This window comes from Hemicordylus capensis, chromosome 2 (assembly GCF_027244095.1).
Source record: "Hemicordylus capensis ecotype Gifberg chromosome 2, rHemCap1.1.pri, whole genome shotgun sequence".
NCBI classification, from domain to species: Eukaryota; Metazoa; Chordata; class Lepidosauria; order Squamata; family Cordylidae; genus Hemicordylus; species Hemicordylus capensis.
In genome coordinates, this window is record NC_069658.1 from 425,886,348 (window position 1) to 425,908,696 (window position 22,349).

Here is a 22,349-nt window from a genome sequence, read left to right on the forward strand (position 1 = left end):
CAAGTGTGGTGTAATGCAGGAATGGGCAGAAGGTAGACCACTGGCCAATTTCTAGTGACTCACCCAGCCACTGCTGGTTGCTGGGATCCCTGCAATGAATACTGGACTAGGTAAATCTTTGGTCTGATCCAGCAGGGCACATTTTTAGTGAGAATATGTGCTCAGAATTGCATAACACAGATTAGTTGTTATGTCTTAACTCTTTAAGAGATTCGTATTATATATTCTTAAATTGTAAGTCTGAAAATCCTCAGTGGATCATAGAGATTCTTAAAAAATAAATAAAAAATAGCCCACCCCTGGACTAGAGCAGGAAGATGAACTGGGTGGGTTAGGATCTGAAAATCTATTGTCATGTTTCTGACTCTGTTAGTACACATGGCTTGGTGAGCGGCAGCTTCATTCTCAGCCTTGGTTTCCCTCTTTTTAGAATTTAGAAATCTCTAGGATAACCTAAGATCTTTTTTTTAAAGCCCAGAAGTTCTAGCAAGACAGAATTGCTGCACATGATCAACAAGAATCATCTGTTGCTGCTCTGTACCACTTCAGATTGCAAGTGGAGAACTACTCATCTAACTTAAAAAAAAAACCCACCAAAAACCTCCCCACCTGCATTTTGAAGTAGTACAGTCCAGCAATAGATGCATCACTTAGGGCTGCTGAATGTGTGTTGCCGCTTGGTCTATTGACAGTTTTTAATCTGAGCCCAAGCCCACTCCAGATATCTCAGGATGGAAAGTAGGGAGTGGAATCCTGAGCAACTCTCACTCTCTGCTTCCTCAGCAGATGCTGATCATCACCACTGCCAACACAGTTGCCTTTCCCCCCTCTAGGTTAACAGTCCTGACTCAGATCGACGGGACAAGAAGGGAGGAAACTATAAGAAAAGGAAACGTTCGCCCTCTCCTTCTCCTACTCCAGAAGCTAAAAAGAAGAATGCCAAGAAAGGGTGAGGACTCCTGAGGCAGAACCGGCCTCTTGGTTGCTAATTCATATTCATGCTCCAACCCAGGGTGATTCTATCAGTGTATTTGTGCACTTTCTGCCATACTTCTTAAATTGCTTTGTCTCGTAAGTATGGTAAGTATTTGCAAAAGCCAGGGTAATTTTCTACAGCCAGATCTTCTTTCACATTTCTTAGGGGATAGCTTGTTGGAAGAGGCTGGCCTAGAATAACTAGGAGCTCTGTCTGTATCTGGAGACCCTGTCCTTGTTGTGCTCATTCCAAGTGCTGGCTTAGCCCAATGTGCTTCTTACCTGTCTCTACTCAGACTAACTACATGAGTTCATCTCTCAGCTGGCATTTTCAGCTCACTATGCTATTCAGGGAGTTGAAAACCAAAACCGATTGTGAAGAGCTCCAAAAGAATCTCTCTAAATGGGGTAAACAGGCAAATGTGGTTCAGTGTACATTTATGTAAAGTGATGCACCCTGGGGCAAAAAAATAAAATAAAAGGAGTGGCGGGGGTAGAGAGAGAACTTCACATGTACCCTGATGGAGTTTGAGCTCTTGGTGATTAACCAGGAAAGAGATCTTGAGCTCATGGTGGATATTTCAGTGAAAACTTTGAACTAGTGTATGGTAGCTGTGAAAAAAGACAAATTTCATGCTTGGGATCATTAGGAAAGAGATTGAAAATAAAACTGCTAATATTGCAATGCCTTTATACAAATTTATGGTGTGGCTAAATTTGGAATACTGTATACAGTTCTGGTTTCTGCATCTCAAAAAGTATATTATAAGGCTGAAATAGAGGCAGAAGCAAACATCCGAAATGCCTGGAGGCTAGAGCACCTCCCTTACAAGGAAAGGCTACATTGTTTGAGGTTTTTTAGTTTAGAAAAGAGGCAACTCGGGGATTAAGAATTACAAAATAATGCATGATGTGAAGAAATTGCATAGAAAGCACTTCCTTTCCCATATCACTTGAACCAGGGGTTATCCAAAGAAACTTACTGGCAAGAAATTTAAGATGGACAAGAGGAATTACTTCTTCATACACAATGCATAGTGAATTTACTGCCACAAAATGTGATGGTGGCCACCAACTTAGATGGCTCTAAAAGGGGATTAGAGAAATTCACAGAAAACAAGTCTGTCAATGACTTCTAGTCTCAATGACTCTGAACTGCTAGGTTCAGAGGTAGGATGCCCCTGATTTCCAGTTTCTGGGAAGCAAAAGCAGGAGAGGCTATTTGTCTACGTGGGCTTCCCAGAGGCAGCTGATTGGCTGCTGTGGGAAAGAGGATGCTTGGCCAGTTTGGCCTTGGCCAGATCCAGCAGGGCTCTTCTTATGTTCTTAGTTTTTCTTACTTGGGAATAGGCATCCACAGCTTTCCTACTTCCTTGCCACAACTTGCACTTTAGCTGAAAGACTAAAAAATTGCTAATTGATGTTTGCCAGGCACAAACAGGTCAGTAATGTCAGAATCAGATGGAACCCTGGCTTTCTGCTTTTGTTAGGTGTATGTAATGAAGCTTACTGGATCTTTCTGTTTTCCTTTCCCTCCACAGGCCTTCCACTCCCTACACCAAATCTAAGCGTGGCCACCGTGAAGAGGAGCAAGAAGACCTCACTAAAGACATGGATGAGCCCTCCCCTGTCCCCAATGTTGAAGAAGTGACACTACCGAAAACAGGTAAGGACCACAGCTGTCGACCACCCAGCCTGTAACTGTTGTCATACCCCACACTCCCTGTATTGAGGTTTGAAGGTCCAAGACTGCACTAATCTCAGAGTCTCCACCACAGGCAGTACTGCCTTACTACTTTCTCTGTGTATCTACTTCATGTATAAATAGAATTATCCTTTTCAAGGAAAATGCTTGTCTGCTCTCTGCAGTGCCATAGATGAAAATATGAATCTGTTGGGAGATGTTTTATCATGTTCTGCAATAGGGCAGATAGTAAGATCTTTTGAGATTTTTCTCCCAATAAATTATACCTTCCTTATGCTTTCTTGCATAGTGAACACCAAGAAAGATTCCGAATCTGCTCCTGTGAAGGGTGGCACCATGACTGATTTGGGTAAGGGGTCCTTGGCCTTGTGTAATCTTCCTCTTTGGCAGGCACTGAGTTACCATATTAAGCAATTAAGATTCATCAAATAGCATATTTGTATATCTTGTAATTATGAAGAATCATGTATTGGAGAGAAGCAAAACAGCATCTTGTAGGCTTTAGAAGGTGCATGAAAATCCTTTCATATGATTATTGAGATTAGTCTTTACTGAATTCTACTCAAGAGACTTGTTAGTGTGTTGAGATGCTGTACCAACAGCTGCTTTACATGTGGCATTTTTCTTGAAAATGTACTGGTATAGAAGAACCTGTGTTCACTGTTATGCACAAATTGAGTTTCAAATTAAACTTTATTAATAAAAAGCTAAAAACTGAAAACAAAAAAACCTACCAGATATAAGCAGCAGATAAAACATTAAAAAGCCTCTTTAAAAAGATGTTTAATTGTTTTTTAAAAACACTGAGGGAGGGAGCATGGTGAAGCTCTCCCAGGAGGGCATTCCAAAGCTGAGGGGGCACAACTGAAGAGGCCCTCTCTCTAATCCCTACCAACCAGATCTCTGGTAGTGGTGGGGCCATAAGCAGGGCCCAAGATGCCGAACAGAGGGCCCTGACAGGTTTGGAGGGTGAATGCAGTAACCGACAGGTACCCCAGCCCAAAGCTGTGTAGGGCTTTAAAGGTGAAGACCGGCACCTTGAATCTAGCCTGGAAGTGGACTGGTAACCAATGAAGCTGCCGCAGGATGGCTGTGACACTCATGAAGTAACTTGCACACATGAGCATCCTTGCAGCAGGATTCTGGACCAGCTGAAGCTTCCGAACTGTCTTCAAGGGCAGCCCCACATAGAGTGCATTGCAGTATCCAATCTGAACCTTACCAAAGCATGAGTGACCAGAACCACTCATTATTAGTCATCATTGTCTACTTAAAGTACTTTGAAGAGATCTACACAATAGATCAGTGTTTTTCATTGCAAGGCCCAGAAGCCAGTGATGGATCCTGTTGACATTAAGTGCTGCACCCTGTCTAATTGTTTATTAGGCCTGTGTGAAGCTTAAGCTGAATACTCTGCACAGCACCATGCTGAGGCAACTGTTCCCCATGCTGCACTTTGCCCAGTTCTGGTGGGGCTCCTTTAAGGGAAACAGAGCTCTGTTTGAGCCCCAGAACCATCTTGGAAGGTGCTCACTGAGCTCTGAGAAATGTAGTTCTTCGCAGTGCTTTCCCTATAGAGCTCTATAGGGAAAGCACTGGAAAGGACTACACTTCTCAGTACTCCATGCAAACTTTCCAAACTGGTGCTAAAGTTCAACAGGATTCGGTTTCTCTTAAAGGCCAACCCCCACACAAGGAAAGCATAGCACTGTGCAGAGGTCCGTGTAGTGGGAAATGACTCTCAATTTGAACATTGTCTGCAGAAGTGGAAAAATAGTGGAGATCACTATAATAGTTAAATCATACTAAAACGCTATAAGAAAATGTCAGTCTTTGTTGGGGGGGCGGGGTGCCACGCAGGGCTTCTAGCAGCCAGAAGTTTATTTGTGCATTATATCTAATGCCTTGTGTTCAGGAAAGGTTGCATCATTTTTGCCAAGTTAGGTCTACCACTGTCACCAAGGAACTCATGTTCTCAATAATTAATGCAAAGCTTAAGGAGATAAGGGTAAACCAATAATTAATAATAATTAATAAATGTCATATACTGAGGGAGCAGATAAATTCCACCCATTAAAATATCCTCAATATGTCCTCATGCTCACCCAAATAAGGTTCACTACACCTTTAGGGCTATACATATAGAGTAATCTCATAAGAACCAAACTCAGTCTAACTTTGTCCTTGCTTCCTTCTGTAGGATGAATACTAGTGAGCTAAACTAGAGAGGGTAGAAGCTTCTTTCCTTGACTTGGATTGTCTATACATTTTTTCCCCCCAGATGAGCCAGAAGATGAGAGCATGGAGACAACAGGCAAGGTGAGCCAAGTAAGACTGTTGCACTCTGGTTATTGCCTGTTGTCATTCTCTTAGTTAGATGTCTTCCTTAGAAAGTTCACTTTAACTTTTGTGCTAGGTCTCCTGTTCTTTCCCCCCTCAAATGTAATGTGCTAATATTATTATTCTTTCCTCTTGCCTTAGTTTGGGCCCCAGCAATGCCATTATGTCAGTGCCGAAAAGACACTGAAGAGCACCCCCTTGAAGGCTGTGGCACCACCCAAAATTATCCTTGGACCTTGGTGCTCTCTCAAATAGCAAATCTCCCTTGATTCCTCTCTCATTTTTACCAGTTTGTCTGTACACCTGCCTGCCATCATCCTCTGAGTTGTGTGCAAACTGGAATGTGAGCTCTTCATATCAAGGACCTAGGTTTCCTGAGTGCTGCATGAATCAGCAGCTTCATCAGAGGGTCCTCTTAAAATGAAGGTTGGGAACAACAGTCATAAGGAAATGGAGACCTATGTTGCCTACTCAAGAGATTTCTGGTTTCAGGACGAAGAGGAGAGCAATGCTGGCAATAAGGGAGAGCAGGCCAAGAACCCTGACTTGCATGAAGACAATGTGACCGAGCAGACTCATCACATCATTATCCCCAGCTATGCGGCCTGGTTTGACTATAACAGGTGTTGGAGAGGGGAGTGGGATTACTTCTCCGTTTGGTTCTGTTGTCCTTCCAGCCTGCTCCAGTGTTTAATTGTGCTTCCTTCACAGTGTCCACGCCATTGAGCGGAGAGCCCTCCCCGAATTTTTCAATGGCAAGAACAAGTCCAAGACTCCAGAAATGTAAGGCTACTCTTCTTCATGAATAATTACACCTATAGTGGGAAAGCAAATGTAGCAACATTTTTCTTCTGGTAGGAGAAGAGTTGGGGGAAGTGTATCCTAGTCTTTTAGTCAATCTGAGCAGTTAGTCTGAACTGACCTTTGTGATATGTTTCATAAGGGAAGAGGCTTAATCCCATGGAAATATTTTACAGGCTGCAGTGAATTGGAAATCGCGTTTCTGATTGTTTCCTTTTTCCCCTCCCTGTGACATTCTAGCTATTTGGCATATCGCAATTTCATGATTGACACATACCGGCTCAATCCCCAGGAGTACCTGACCTCAACTGCTTGTCGTCGGAACCTGGCTGGGGATGTCTGTGCCATCATGAGGTATACTGAGATGCAAACGGCTGAGTAAAGCAGAAGTTAGCTGAACTAGAGCCACTTCTGGGACAACCCAACCTTTTAGACTGGCTGCTTTAAGACTGTGAGGATAGGAGTGGAGGAGGAGGCAACAGTGACCTTTTCCCTCACTTGAGGAGAGGATGCATTTCTGAGTTGGAAAAGCCCATAGATGTAACTGGGTACTGATGAGGAACTGAAATATTGTATCTCCTATTTTAAAAACAAAACATTTCTCCTCAAAATAGAAACTTGCCTCCAAGTGACAGCTTCTTTATTGTACTTTGAGAGTCAGCTTTTCTAGAGCATGTTTTGCATGTGCATGAAAGACAAACAGTGGACCAAACTCTAGTGTGATGCCTACTACTGGCCACCCTTGTCTGTTGAGCTTGTGGAGTCCACTCCTTTCCCCTACTTTGAGTGTATCTTGTGTGCCCAAATAGGAAAGTCTTTGAGACAGAGGTTGTTTGTTGTTTTATGCATGTCTTAAATGCAACAGAATTGTGTTTTCTTGTTTCTTATCTGTCATTGCAGTTGTTGTGTTCAGTAGTAAAAATGAATGTCTTGGTGGTGACGGGGCTGACTGAAAATGGCTGTCAAGTATATCGACAAATAAATAAAAATAGATTATGCATCTCCTGTCTTAGTTAAACTGATCTTCTGTATGTTGTTAGTCTGTAGAAAATTCAGTCTCCTTGTCCAAGCTGTGAGTCCAGCATCTTCTTAAAAAGAGAGGCTTGAATATGTCATGTGGCTAAAGTTGCTTTTGAGCTCAGGATCCAACTCTGATCCTCTTTTGCAGGGTCCACGCCTTTCTGGAACAGTGGGGGCTTATTAATTACCAAGTGGATGCAGAAAGTCGACCAACACCAATGGGACCACCGCCTACATCTCATTTCCACGTTCTGGCTGACACTCCTTCAGGATTGGTGCCACTGCAGCCCAAGACACCTCAGGTAGAGTTAGTATGAAACACCTGGATAAGAAAACTAATGCCCCTCTTGAATCAGCTTGATATCTTCACATTGTCCCTGCCTCTTTCCAGGATGGCTCATTCCTTTTGTTTTTCCAGCCTTTGGAGCTGGGCAAGGGAGACCCACGCATTATCACCCCATTAAGTGTGGTTTTGTTGCTTGATGGCAAGCTGCCCCATTTAAATGTTGGCAGAAATGCCTCTCCATGCAAAAGGGTCAAATGTCTAAAATAGGAGCTCTGTCTAAATGAGAATGTGGCTTAGAGGAGAACCTTCCTTACTATTCAGGGCCGTCAGAGTGACAGTGACACCAAAACTGGACGGAAGAGCAAGGAAATTGAGGATCTTGTCACGGAGACAGTGAAGGGGAAACCTGAGATGGTAAGAAAGAGTAGAGCTTGTGCTGGGGGGATGGGGACTGATAAATTACCAGTGCTCATGGGAGCTGTATGGGTTCTTTTCTGTGGTCTGGAGACCTGAAGCTCCATGCAGCAAAAGGCTGAGCTGGGCCTATCAGCTGATCTGCCTGGGATGAGTAGGAGGGGAATTTGTCACATCTCCCACTTTAGAGGGTTGTTGGATGTAATTGGATGCAATTTCCCCATAGGCTACTTAGCTTAATGAAGGCTCACTGTTGGAGGCTGAGCAAGGCAACTCTTGCCAAAACATGAAAAAAGTTCAGACCCATCCAAGAAGTGGACTGTGAACTATATTAAGGGATTGGTCTTCTGTATCAATGTACCATGACAGTACTAGAGGGGCATGGTTCCTCCCAAACATAGTATAGCCTGTGCTGGGAATTTGTATCAAATAAGAGCCAGTTTTAAAAATGTATTTTTAAATCTATACATACTGATATAATAGGAACTTTCAGTAAGAGATTAAGAAGGTCTTGGAGGTAGGGCTTTGTTTACCCCTCATGGAATTCATCCTCTTCTCTTCGCAGCAGACCACAGCTTCCCAGCAAATGCTGAACTTCCCTGACAAGAGCAAAGAGAAGCCACCAGACATGCAAAACTTTGGACTTCGCACTGACATGTACACCAAGAAGAACACTCCTTCCAAGGTAAAGTGCAGGGAGAAGATGGATTTGCTCATCTCTTCTTCCAGTGAACTATCAATTCTAATGCATACTCTCCTCACAGAGCAAAGCTGCTGCCAGCGCTACTCGTGAGTGGACAGAGCAGGAGACATTATTGTTGCTAGAGGTGAGTGGGCAGAAAATCTTTCTGATTTCATAGTGCTCTGTGCTTTTGCTTCTCACAGTTGCCAGTAATCTTTCATTAGGGATTACCCTCCTGCTTTAGCTGTCAACCTTCAACTTGTTTCCAGTTTCATCAGCTAAAATGTACTTGAAACTGATTTTATTTTTATATATGGAAACTTTATTTTTGACAAAAGAAAAATGGAGAATGATTCCATAGCAAACGCTTACATTGGTACAATATAGCTTGTTTGGGTTTTCTTGTTCTCTGACACCCTTGCACTGGATGTGTGTACACAACACACACATATATGATGTTGGTTGAGTTTAGAGTGATGTACTGTTGTTTTTCCAAGGCAGTTATGTGGCAGGAGTGGTATTCTTCCCAGCATCATCCATCCAAGTTAGATGCCACTTTCAGAAGATTTTGAAGGTACTAAAGGGACATGGGCTTCAGTGAGAAGGCTTCTTCTTATTCAGAGATAATATCTAGAGAAAAGGTATCTAGGGTAGTTTTCCTTCTATTTGGGCTCACATAATTGGGGCCCTATGCAGACAGAATACTTAACCATGTAGCATTAGATTATATCTCTGGAAACCTAAAACATGATTAAGGATTGGCCACAAATCAGGATGTGAATCCATGGTTTGACATAGGTCTACAAGCAACAGTTTGTGTTAACCATTACATCTGCACCTAACAAATTTTGGGTAAAGCTAAGTTTCCTTCCTCTGTTCTTGTACGCTGAGAAGGAGGTCTCGCAGATGCCTTCCTGGCAGCAGTGTTTAGCCTAGCAAGTTCAATCCTGCTTTTATTATCAGGGCTGCACAACTTTGGCCCTCCAGCTGTTCGACTACAACCCCCATCATCCCTGGCCACAGTGGCCAATAGTCAGGGATGATGGGAGTTGTAGGCCAACATCTGCAGGAAAGCTGAAGTTGTACAGCCCTGCACTATACATTTGGAAACTTTGCCAGGGTTATGGAATCAAACCAGGCATAAAGTTAAGCATTGTTAAGTGTTCTATCAGCACTGCCTGGTTTTTCAAAGAAAAATGATCCTGGGTAACCTTTTCTCTTCTTTGCTCAGTCCTACAAATAGTTTTTGATCTAAGTATTGCTCTTGAGTCACGTTGAAATGTCTCCAGGACCTACCAGCTTCATTTGCCCCTCCTGCTCCCTTTTCTCTAAGCTGCAAGGCTAATTGCCACCCTTAGTGGCTACAATACACGTCTTAGTTCTGCCGGTTATAATTGTATTTAGAAGGTGGGGAGTGGTTGTCATTTGAAATTTAACTGCTTTTCCACAGAAGTGCCTAAGACAGTATACATAGTAAAAGGATGTGTTTGAGTATTTTGTCCCATTAGTGTTTAAACATCCATACATCCTGTGAATTGAGACATTGGACCTCTCCAGACATAGTTTAATGTAGGCTTTTAAAAGTTTTTGCAGTAGTTTTTCTTATGAGCTCTCTCACACAATCCAGACACGTGTGTTGTCTTCTGCAGATTTTTGGACCTCCTCATAGCCTGTTTCAATACTCTGGATACACACGCTACTTTTTTAAAAAAATTATCTTTTTATTGTTTTTCAACAAGGTAACAGAGATAGAAAAGAAACATAGAAAGAAAGATAAAAGATAAAAGTAACTTTACAATTAGCAGTTCTTAGACATCTCATAATTACATACATCAATTGAGAGGTTCAGCAGCCCTCTGTTCTCCAACTTCCAAAAAACACCCACCTACACGAAACTGCCCTTGCCAAGAATTGTAAAAACAAACAAACAAACATTAAAAAACAAAACACAGAAATGCCACTTTAATTAACCATGTATTCTAAAAATAAAAACCAAATCTTGGATGAGGGTGTTGACCCCATGCTAAATTGTAAATTATGAAAGGCTCCCAAATAGAAATAAATGTTTCATCTGAAATATTCCTTAAGTAAGAAGTAACCTTAGCCATAGAGGCATATTGCACATGCTACTTTTGCATCACCATTTGCCAGCCAGCCCTTGCAAACCTGAACCATTTCATTACTACTTTTAAGTACAGTAGTAGACAGCACACTTTACCTTTTAGTAGTGAAAAGATATAGGTCTGCTAGTGCTGGTCAGCAGGTGGCGCTGTGAAAACAGCTCGAGGGCCAACTCAGCAGGTGGCTAGAGCATTGAAACAGGCTGTGAGGGAGCATGGGATTCTACAGAAGACTCAAGCATCTGGAGTGTGCATGAGAGCCAGTAAGAAACTATTGCAGAAGCTTTAAAAAGCCCAAAGTAAACTGTCGCCTGGAAAGGTCCATTATATAGTTAACTTGCTGACTCTTTTTGAATCAAGCTATTAGGCTAAGTTTTAAAATACACAAATACATAAGAACTCAGTATTTTTAAAAACAGCTCTAAATTTGGCCACTGAATGCCTGTCTGAACATGCCAGAAGGGGATGCTCTGCTTCATACTGAGGCACTGAATAGCTTCAGATATGCTCATGCTATTGTGATGCTACTGGTTGGTTGCTTCTGATCCTTGCCTTTGACTGTGTGTGCGCAGTCTGCCAGTGTTTCTCTCAATCCCATTTTAGGCACTGGAGATGTACAAAGATGACTGGAACAAGGTTTCTGAGCACGTTGGCAGTCGCACCCAAGATGAGTGTATTCTGCACTTCCTGCGTCTTCCTATCGAGGACCCTTACCTGGAGGACTCGGAGGCTTCGCTTGGGCCCCTGGCCTATCAGCCCATTCCCTTCAGTCAATCGGGCAACCCAGTAATGAGCACTGTGGCCTTCCTGGCTTCTGTTGTGGACCCCCGTGTGGCATCTGCAGCAGCCAAGTCAGCCCTAGGTAACAGGCCAAGCTCCCCACTCACTTCCCCCAACTGGCAAGCCCAGATTCTGCAAGCAGAATACATCACACAAAGCAGTAATTTCTTCAGCTTCCAAAATAATTTTTACTAAATGTTATACTTTTTGCAAGGCGTTTTGGTGGTGGTGAGGGAATAGGATATTGAAATTGGGAATGAGTTGGTTTGTAGGGATAGTTACAAGGAGTTGTGCATAGCACTGTATTACTATCCCACTGACTCCTGGAAAGTCTGTCCAACGCTGCATCTACTGAGACTTCATAGTGCACCACCTTTATTTTATCAAGCTTTTCTCTACAGCCATAAGGACTAGAAACTTGGAGGTTTTTAAAATGAAAGCTGAGGATTTCAGGATGCCAAATTCTGGGTCATTAATCTGGGAACCAATAAGGAGATTTCCTGCTGTTATGTATGATGCTCTTTCACAGATTGAGCCTAGAATGGAGAATGTCAAGCTCACAGGTTCAGTTCCTAGTGTCTCCAGGTAAGGCTAGGGAATACTCTGTCTGAAACTCTGAAGAGCCACTGCCGATTAGTGTAGGCAGTACTGGGCTAGATGGATCATGACTGTATAAAGCAGCTTCATCTGTTCAGGTCTAGTGCTCTCTGAAAGTCTGAGCACCACTCCTCAGACACCCTATCACTGCATCTTGTAGGGCAAGTAAGGCCACCTCAAACACAGGTGTCTCAGGTATATGCTTCAGGGATCTTTGGTCAAACAGAAACTCCTTGAGGTGTGCACCTGTATCGAAACACCCATTTGTAAGGTTCTAGCATTTATTACAGGCTGAAAACTTAACATGAAGATGTGCCGCCTGTGTTGTTGGAGACGGGTGTTGTCCACAAGGTGCAAAAGTCCTGACACTTGAAAGGGTACACCTACTGGCACCCAGGAATTTGTACTGAGATTTGATGCAGTGGATGTTTGCTAAGCTAATTGCTGCCAGAGCTGCTACATCACATCCTGTGAGGAAGAGCCAATTCTTCTTTGTGGTCTTTGTGCATCACACATGGGAATATGCACCTGCGCAGATCCACCATCTGGAAACTTCTAAAGCTTTACCTTATTAGGAAAAAAGTGCGGGGAAAACAGCTCCCTGTTTCTGACAGCTTGCCTGATTCCCTCAGTCTTTCATCGACCGCTGCAGCTTCTACACCTCTGGCTGTCGTCTTTAGCTTTGCTGTCTGTGTTTCACAGAATTGTTCATACTGTTAGGAAAATTTCTTCCCTTTCTTCTTGTTTATGGTATTTTCTATCTCTTCTTATCTTCTAGTTCACTTCTACCTTTCACATTTGTGTTTTTAATTATATCAGGTCCCGTCCCCCCCCCGCGCTTTCTTTCCCCGGGCCGCTGCTCCTCCAAGCTCCCTTCATCGGATGGCCACTCTCTGTGCCTTGCCTGCTTGCGGGAGGTGCACAGAATGGATATTTGCTTGGTTTGCTGGCGCTTTACTAAGCGAGCCACATCGCAATCGCACTGCCCACCTTCGGGCGCTCCTGTGGGAAAGAGCCCTCCTAGCGAACTCTTCAGTTGAGGAGGTTTCAGAAGGTCTGGTGCCTGCTCTGCACTCTCTCCCCTCTACAGGAGAATTCAGGCTTGATATAGACATGCAGGCTACCCCCGATCTACTGCCCGGCATGCGCGTGCCCTTGGCGTCCCCCCCAGTGTTGCTGGGACCACATGTGCCACTTACACCTCAGGCTGAGTTGTCGGTTCCGGTTGCTCCCTTTCCTCCGTCTGCAAATACTGGCCTGAGCAAGGAGCTAGCTTCTCTCCTGGTGGGGAAAGAGTCTCGCAAAGCCTAGGAAAGGGGCAGAGTCCAAACTGGGCTCCAAAGAGAAGCAGAGCAAAACACTGAAAAAGGCTTTGCTGCCCCATGCTTCAATCCCAGCGCAGCCCTCAGGCTCGGTAGCAACATCATCAGTACCAAAGCGAAAGAAAAAGAAGGCTCCAGTGCCTGCAGCACCACCGCAAGAGCTAGTACAAGGCAAGAGAAAATGGAAAACTAAACATTTAACACCAGTACCTGCTCTGCCTTCCACCTCACCTGACCCTGAACTGTCAGAACCGGAGTCTATGGTGTCAAAAGTAGACTCAGTGACAGTTCAGGTCAGAGTAGTAGCCTGAGTATCTCCTCCAGGAAATCTAGACTCAAGAGGCGCAGGAGTTGCTCATGGGGCAGATCATACTCCCCGAGAAGGCGCCCTATTTCAAGGGGTCGTGGGCACTCCTCCTCACCTGATGATTTATCTCAGTGGGGAGATGAGGAGGACTATTGGGCTGGCTGCCCCTATGCCCCCAGTAAACGCTACATGGTTTACTACGATTATTTCGCATTGGACCATCAACACCCTTCCTTTTATTCTGGACTGCATTACGGTTCCCAGGAAGCACCTACGTTGATGCTCGCTGTCGCCGTGAACATTTGCATGGCTCTAGGAGGTGGTGGCATTGGTCCAGTTCCCCATAAGACAATGACCCTCCAGTACCGATCCTGGCACCTGTTATTCCTCCGCAGCCTACACTGATTCCGCAACTCATTGCTCCACCTCCCAAGCCTCCTGTGGCTCCGCAACAGCCATTGCCTTCTCACCTTCTGCCTCTGAATCCTACACCAGAAGATCCGGATTATTCATCAGAAGTCAGTTCAGTTTCGTCAGACTCAGGGGTCCAAGAACAGAGTGCCCATTCCGGTCATTGAGGATGGTATGCAAGAGTTGCTGGCGGGTTCCCTGCAAGAGGAATCAAAGCAGTATGCAGAGCATTTGATCCTTGTGGCAACTTCCTTGGGCTTAGTGATTCACCAACAGCCTTCTCAACCTGAAGATCCAATTTTTTCAATTCATTCAGACTGAGTCCCATGTCCCAGTGGCTCTCCCCCTGATTCCCACTCTTGCCCAAGTGGTCAAGGCATCATGGGAGAAGCCTGCCTCTGTCTCTGCAACCTCAAAAAAGCTGGAGAATATGTATAGAATTCAGCCTCAGGACATGGGGTTTCTGATCAAACACCCTATTCCAAATTCAGTAGTAGTGGAATTGGCTCAAACCCACAATAGACATTGCTTACTCAATGGTCCTGTGGACAGGGAGGGTAAGAAATTGGATTTGCGGGGGAGGAATTGTACTCTACATCTGGCCTCCTGGTGCGAGTGTCTAACCACCAAGCATGCTGGACTCGCTACCAGCATTTTATCCTGGAAAAATTATCACCAACATCTCCAAAAGGACCAGAGGGATGCTGCTCTTGTTTTCTTGAACGAGGGACTCCGTGTAGTGAAGCAACAGTTACACTCCTCTAGACATTGTGCCGATTGTGGCTCACACTCTGTGGCGTCTGCGGTTGCTCTGAGGTGATATGCGTGGTTGCGGTCTCCTTCCCTGTCATAGGAAGCCAGATCACTCATAGAAGACTTACCCTTTGATGGGGAGGCATTGTTCTGTACAAAGACTGATGACACTCGAGAGAAAGAGAGTTCCAAAACTGCGCACTACGGCGAGGTCAATGGGTTTCTCCCAGTCTTCTGCGTTGACGTCTAATACTGCAAAGCGGAGGCCGTGGCAGCGTTATTTGCAACCTAGACCACCCTCATACCGCACAGGGAATTCCTTTCGACAGCAGCAGCGTTTCCAGCACCACAGGCCATTCCGTTCTGACTCCAACTTTAAGCCCCAGTCGTCCGTCAAGCCGAAGGCACCTTACCCCCAAACGTCAATGACGCCACTGTACGAAGGCCACTGTCAGATTTTTACCAGGCTTGGAGGGAAATAACATCAGATGCCTGGATCCTTGCCCTTGTGAGAAACGGATACAGACTAGAATTCAAGTGCTTGCCCCCTTTCTCGGGAATCCACACCACACACCCATCTCTTCATCTGATGGCAGAAATAGGATCCTTTTCTCCAGAAAGGAGCTGTTCAAAAGGTTCACAACAAAGAAAATATGGGGTTCTATTCAAGGTATTTCACCGTCCCCAAACGAGATGGGGGACTATGGCTGATTCTCGATCTAAGGATGTAAAGTGCTACATCACATACATACAAGAGATTCCGGATGGTGACCACCCCTACGATCCTCCGTCTCCTCTATCCAAATGCATGGTTTGCGTCTATAGACTTAACAGACACCTACTTCCATATTTCTATTGTGCCACACTATCGCAGATACCTGAGATTCCGCATGGGTTCCACAACTTACCAGAACTGTGTCCTTCTGTTTGGGCTGGTATCCGCCCCCCATGTTTTTAAAAAATGCATGGCGGTGGTGGGGGCGCATCTATGGCTTCGGGGCATCACCGTCTTTGCATTTATAGACGACTAGCTCCTCGTGGCTCCAACGAGAACAATTAATAATAATAATCTGGCAACTTTTAAAAAACTTTTGAAAACACATCTCTTCAACCAAGATTTCTCAGCTTTTAAAAACTTATTTTTAAATTGTTCTGGTTATTTAATTGTTGTTTTATGATGTTTTTAATTGTTAATTATTGTTTTATGCTGTTTTATAATTTTTGTTTTAATTAATTGATTTTAATATTTTAATGTAAGCCGCTCTAAGCCTTTTGGAAGGGCGGTATACAAGTTTTAATAATAAATAAATAATAAAGGATATAGGACTGTCTCTTTGTCTTCTCCGTCGTCTGGGCCTCCAAGTGAACCGAAAAAAAGTCAAAATCAACACCTGTGCAATCCATAGAATTCCTAGGCATCCTCTTGGACTTGAGAACGTTGCTGGTCACGCTGCCTCAGCTGAGGATCCAATCAGTCCAGCAAGTAGCACATGTTTTCTGCACACACCAGGCGCACAAAGCGAGGTTTGTCCAGCGTTTTCTCGGGTTGATGGCATCATCCACTAAGGCGTTGCCCCAGGCCTGTCTTCGCATGAGGACCTTGCAGGCCTGGTTTCTGAGCATATTTTGCCCACAACAGCACTCTCAGCAAAAGATCCTTGTAGCGCCTTGTAAAATGCAGAGGGCGGTCTCCTGGTGGACTACAACATCCAACCTCACTCAGGGGACTCTGTTTCGAATGCCAACACCCACCTTTAAAATCACTACAGATGCTTCAAGTACTGGGTGGGGAGCACACTTTGAAGACCTGGTGGTTGCTGGAACTTGCCCAAGGGGCAAACGCTGCCATCATATCAATTACCTCGAGCTCATGGCAATGTTCCGACCACTCAAGGCTTTTCGGCATTGGATAAAAGGGTCCTCTGTACTCCTTCTCATGAACAACACTACAGCCAGGTCTTACCTGAACAGACAGAGAGGGACAATGTGTCGCTCTTTGCTAGACCTGACAATGCGACTCTGACTGTGGTACCTAGAGTGGAGGATTTGGCCCTTGGCTGTACACATCCAAGGGAAGCTCAACACCCTGGTGGATGCACTGAGTCGCCAGAGCGTCCTCTCTCACAAATGGTGCCTGGATCAAGGTGTACTACGCGAAATCTTCCAGAAGTGGGGGACTCCATGTTTGGATGTCTTTGCATCTGCTCAGAACTCTCAGTGTGTGAGTTTTTGCAGCAGGGCCAGAATGGACCCGGAGTCGGAGGGGGATGCGTTTCTCCTGCACTGGAGCAACCAACTTCTATGCATGTTTCTCCCATTTCCTTTGATACCAAAAGTCCTACAGAAAATTGTCGAAGACAAGGCTGTGTGTGTCCTGATCGTGCCATGGTGGCCCAGGCAACCCTGGTTCACAACCCTGTTTCAGCTATTGCGAGGAATGTACCAACATCTACCATTGGTGCCGTACCTATTGACGATGGACAATGGCTGCCATCTCCACCCGTACCTAGAGTCTCTACATCTGACTGCCTGGTGGATAGAAGCATAGCTCCCTTTAGTGACCCGGTGCAGACAGTTTTAATGGCAGCAAGGAAGCCTTCCACCTTAAAATCCTATGCTGCGAAATGGACTCATTTCTCAAAGTTTATGGGTGACAAAGTTTCTCCAGCAGCTGAAGCTCCTTTGTCATTGATCTTTGACTATTTTGGCTCCTTTGTCATTGTCTTTGAAAGACATTGGGTTATCTTTGTCTTCTTTGAGGGTTCATTTAGCAGCTATAGCCGACAAACATTCTATGTTGGGTTTGTTTATTCACAAATTGGTTAAAAAATTTTAAAGGGTATGCTCCATTTGTTTCCCCCTGCCCCCAAATGTGCCCCACCTTGGAATCTGTTACTGGTTCTAAAACAGTTGATGAAGGCTCCTTTTAAACCTCTGGCTACCTTTAACTTCAAATTGTTATCTTTGAAAACAGTGTTTCTCATTGCAATTACTTCAGCTAAAAGAGTGGGTGAAATGAGAGCGTTACGCTCTGACTCTCCTTATTTAGTATTCCGTAAGGACAGAGTTGCATTGAGGCTGGATGTTTCCTTTTTGCCTAAAGTTGTTTCTGAATTTCACCTGTCTCAAGAAATTTCCTTGCCTACCTTTTCCTCCACGCCTGCCTCAGATGAAAAGCATGTGTATCATTCTCTCGATGTTAGGAGAGCTCTTGCTTTCTATATAGACAGGACACAATCCTTCTGCAAGTCGACATCTTTGTTCATTTCATATGCGGACCCTTCTAAGGGATTGCCTATCTCATCGCAAAGGATTGCCTCGTGGATCGAGGAGACTAATTCCTTGACATATCAACTGGCCTCAGAACCCTTACCTGTCCCGATTAGGGCACACTCCACATGGGCAATGGCTACCTTGGTGGCTTTTTATAATGGTGTCTCTATGCCTAGCATATGTACGGCCGCTATGTGGTCGTATCCAACTACCTTTTATCAGGCACTATGCTCTGGATGTTCTTTCCAGGTTTCAGGCAATGTTTGATACCTCTGTTCTTTGTTCTGCTTTCAAAATGAAATAAACTTTTAATGTTTAAATTCCTTTGTAGCTTTCTTTCTCCTGGGTCTGGACTGCGCCCTCCATCTTGCCATTATCCCATGTGTGATGAACAGAGACCACGAAGAAGGAGGGCAGGTTTCTCACCTGTAACCATAGTTCTTAAAGTGGTCTTCTGTGCATTCACACGACCCATCCATCCTCCCCACTGCAGCAGTACCTTTGTAGTATTTTTGCCTAGCTGCGGCGGTCTCTGGACTGAGGGAATCAGGCAAGCTGTCAGATAGGGGGAGCCATTTTCTCTGCTCTTTTTTCCTAATAAGGTAAAGCTTTAGAAGTTTCTGGACGGTGGATCTGCGCAGGCACAAATCCCATGTGTGATTCACAGAAGACCACTCGAAGAGCTACAGTTACAGGTGAGGAACCTGCCCTTCTGCTGCTAATGTGTCCCCTTCCCACCCCATAACTCCCAATGTATTGTCAGTCACTTCCTAAGTGAGTGGGAAAGGTCGTCGTGCTTCTTGCTGGCCACAGCCCTTGGACCACAGTGGCCATTCTATCCCTCGCCTTCTATCCTCATGCACAAATGGCTTTATCTATTGCTCTGAAGAGAACCTTGCAGCTGACTGCATCTGTTTTCTACAGAGGAGTTCTCCAAGATGAAGGAGGAGGTGCCCACAGCTTTGGTTGAAGCTCATGTTCGCAAGGTAGAGGAAGCAGCCAAGGTGACAGGCAAGGCAGACCCGGCATTTGGGCTGGAGAGCAGCGGCATTGCAGGAACCACGTCCGATGAGCTGGAGAGAATAGGTGAGGGGGGCGAGCGGGGCGCCTTCCGCGCTTCAGCCCGCGAAGCGCCCTCGTTGGACCTCGCCCAGTGTGCGGTGGGGACTAAGAAGGGTGCCGAGACGCAAGAGACCAGAGCCGGCCTGGCTTCCGGCCTGGAGCTCACACTCAATCGCCTGGCACAGGGTAAGGGATCCCCATCGTCACTCCATCTATCCCCCACCCTATCAGATTGGGTAGGTCAAGGACTGGGAGCTGTGACTAAAGCTTTTACCCTCCAGAAGGCAAATGGGCTGGTACACGGAATATGGGATGGGGGGGGCGCCTTGCTTCTCAGGGAGCATCTGCTGAGTGACTGAAGGGAAGCGGAGATGGGACTTGGATCATGTCCTCACTCAGGGGCCCCAGTTTTGATCTTGCCTCAGGGCAGCAATTTGTTGGGTCTTAATCCAGTGGGCCCCTCAGCTGTCATTCTTTGTAAAGGTGCTTGTGAATTCCATGCATCTCTTGGCTCCCCCCATTTCTTTTAGAGCATTCCTTCCTCATTCCCTTCAATAATTCCAATTATTTTTTTCTTAGGGTGTGGGTGGGAACCTTACTTGCAGGCACTTATGTTGGCATTTTTTCTTGTCCCATTTCCCCACTCTTTGTTCAGAAGAGAGCTGCACGGATGAGAACCGAACAGAAGCACCACCATCAGAGGAGAAGAAAGAGGTGAAGGTGCGGGAGGGCGTGAGTGAACCCTCCCATGAACGTTGTGCAAAAATAGGTGTCATTAAACCACAGAAGCAGAGTTTATGGGGTATAGCTGGGGAAAGGGGAGAAATTGAGAGGTTGAGTCATAGGAACCCAAATGTGCTTGCAGGGCCGGATTCCAAATTTTCTAAGACAAGACACCATGTTATCTAAATAAGAGCTTTCCATTATATCAGTCCACACGTCATATTGTAACTGTTGGTCATCTGACCTAGTGCCTGGGCACTTGCTGTATCTCCAGGAGCTAATCTCTGAGGCCCTGCCCAGTGCCCTCCTTTGTGTGGTAGCAGTTGCCCAGCTCCTGGCTGAGACAGTCACGCTGTCGCTACCTTCTCCTGCCAACTCTATCTGCAAATGGAAGCATATGCCAGAGGCCTCTGTGTCGTCATGGGGTCATCTGGGATATGTTCCCCTTTGCAGATGGAGGGCATCAAGATGAGATGGTAATAGAGCTACTATTAGTTGAAAGAGTCGTTCTGTTCTCCTGTCCCCTGTCCTCCCCCCGCATTGGCTTCATCAAGAGGCCCCTATGAAGCCAAGTCTTCCCACCATCACCCCAAGCTAACCACTGCTGTCCTGTGGAGGAAGGGGGCCTGTAGAACTCATGTGCAGAGGGCCCTCTCAGATCCAAAGCTGTTCTGGGAAGGAACAGTAATCTTTTAAGGCAGTTTGGGCAGCTGTCAAAATAGAGCCCCCCTTTCAATGCAGGAACCAAGAGAAGGAACCCTGGAAGAGGAAGTGAAAGATAAGCTTGGAGAGATGCCCAGGAAAGAAGAGGATAAAAGCAAAGAGGCTGATGGTGAGAAGGAAATGGACAAGAGTGATGGAGATGCTATGGGTGAGCATCAACCTTCCAGGAAATGGCGAAGCTCATTCTGTAGCTAGTTAACTAGGAGCCTAAACTAGCTTGGGATGCTGAGGCCGTGTGTCTTAAAGCCTCAGCCTAGGCTACTGTGGTCTTCAGTGCAATGTAGCATAGCAGACCACTTGCCTCCTTGAGGCTTAGGAATATAACTTGGGGTGGGGTGGGGTGGGGGTGGGGGTCTGGGTCTTGGAGCTCTGCCACTAGAAAATCAGAGGGGTGCAGTTATTAGCAGGGATGAGTGTGAAGAGCCTTTAGATGGAAAGCAAGTTGATAGGGCAGCATGGTGTGTTTGGCTTTTGACAAATTGAGAAGGTAAACATGTCCTCAAGAGCTTCCTGCTGTGCTCTCTCCCTGCCATTTCTTTGCTGTCCAGTCAGTCACTGGAGTTCATGAACAAAGGAGCAGTGATGAACTCTAGGCCCTGAGAGGCATTCCACCCTTTTCAAGTACCAGTGGCACAACTGACCATCCTTCCTTCCCCAATGCTTTCTTCTGCCCCTCAGCTGATGAAAAGGAGAAAGAACCCAAGGATGGCCAGGAAGAGGGACCCAAAGATCTCTCAGAGACAGAGGGTGAGCGGAAGACCAAGGTGGAGAGAGACATTGGCGAAGGTAACCTCTCCACTGCAGCAGCTGCTGCTCTGGCTGCTGCAGCAGTCAAGGCCAAGGTGAGTGGCCAGGGGAATGGCTGGATTCTGCTCCTTTCACAGGCTAGACGGCAGTGTGTGGGCCGGCCATCATGGATCCCTAGTTCAGGAATGTCTGTCCTAAAGGTATAACAGGCAAGTAAATTACATGTATGTCCCAAACGTTGTGAAAGGGCTGTAACACTGCATGAGTTGACAGGCCTCCATTCTAAGCAGATCTTGGGTATGAACTTCCTTTGTCATTTCAGGGAAGCCACCCAATCTCAACTTGTCATTTGCAATGTGAGGATGATGATTCTGATTTGCATTGGCAGGATGGTTGTAAAAACACTTTAGATGATGTATGTGAAGCACTTTTCAGCATCAACAAATGTTAAATAAGTGCTTGATTAAATTAGTAGGGCCAGTAAGTTGGTCACATTTCCCTGCGCTCAGGAACACTCTTCTGTGTTGCACCTGATTAGACAGACTGTAAGCTATGGATTGGAGTTCTGAACCCGGCTCCTGATCTGCCAGCTTCCCTTCTCTCTCCAAATAGTAATGATTAAAAGCATGGGTAATTTGAACCATCTCAATGCACTAAAAGAAGGTGTCTTAGAAGGAGGACCCTGTCCCAACTTCTCTGTTGGGAGATATTGCTCTTTGCCTCTTTGGGAATGTTTTTACTTTGCATGATGCTGGGGCATACATGGTTCCATCCTCCCTTTTTCTTCCTTTCTTCAGCACTTGGCAGCAGTGGAGGAGCGTAAAATCAAGTCACTGGTTGCCTTGCTGGTGGAAACACAGATGAAGAAGCTTGAAATCAAGTTGAGGCACTTTGAGGAGCTGGAGACCATCATGGATCGGGAGCGCGAGGCAGTGAGTGCAGTTGTGACTTGGCTAGATTAACACTGAGTGTGTGTGTGTGGTTTTTTTAATTGGCTGTAACAATAATGTTTGCTCAAATCTGGGACCACTATAGTCCTGTATGGCGACTTTGCAATTGCGGTGTCTGACTGCCACAGTTCTTCTTACTTGCAGCCAGGCAAAACATTTACATTCTGGGCCCAGGAAATGGTCAGAAGTCACATGCTGAAGTTACATTGCTGAAACTAAGTAGGTCTGAGCCTGGCTAGGGATGTGTATGGAACCATTCAGCACTCCATTTTAGGAGCGCCAAACCAGTTCCATGGACCAGCGTTTGAGCTGGTCTGAAGCCAGGGGGGTGGGATAAGTTTAAGGGCGAGGGGTGCTC

The 22,349-nt window shown here is 45.5% G+C and overlaps 1 protein-coding gene across 21 annotated transcripts in view; it reads left to right on the forward strand.

Moving 5' to 3' along the window:
* Positions 1-22,349, forward strand: part of SMARCC2 (SWI/SNF related, matrix associated, actin dependent regulator of chromatin subfamily c member 2) — a 47,846-nt gene that overhangs the window by 20,346 nt on the left and 5,151 nt on the right. For 4 of the 21 annotated variants that reach the window (XM_053290982.1, XM_053291003.1, XM_053291002.1 and 1 more), the window contains exons 10-26: positions 834-949; positions 2,517-2,641; positions 2,970-3,029; positions 4,962-5,008; positions 5,513-5,643; positions 5,732-5,803; positions 6,062-6,175; positions 6,990-7,143; positions 7,449-7,541; positions 8,107-8,226; positions 8,306-8,368; positions 10,947-11,205; positions 18,711-19,034; positions 19,504-19,580; positions 20,313-20,442; positions 20,973-21,136; positions 21,839-21,973. In XM_053290982.1, coding sequence (XP_053146957.1) covers positions 834-949; positions 2,517-2,641; positions 2,970-3,029; positions 4,962-5,008; positions 5,513-5,643; positions 5,732-5,803; positions 6,062-6,175; positions 6,990-7,143; positions 7,449-7,541; positions 8,107-8,226; positions 8,306-8,368; positions 10,947-11,205; positions 18,711-19,034; positions 19,504-19,580; positions 20,313-20,442; positions 20,973-21,136; positions 21,839-21,973 — 2,184 coding nt within the window. The remainder of the gene's footprint in view (positions 1-833; positions 950-2,516; positions 2,642-2,969; positions 3,030-4,961; positions 5,009-5,512; positions 5,644-5,731; positions 5,804-6,061; positions 6,176-6,989; positions 7,144-7,448; positions 7,542-8,106; positions 8,227-8,305; positions 8,369-10,946; positions 11,206-18,710; positions 19,035-19,503; positions 19,581-20,312; positions 20,443-20,972; positions 21,137-21,838; positions 21,974-22,349) is intronic. The other 17 variants (XM_053290983.1, XM_053290993.1, XM_053290994.1 and 14 more) reach the window with 17 other exon arrangements.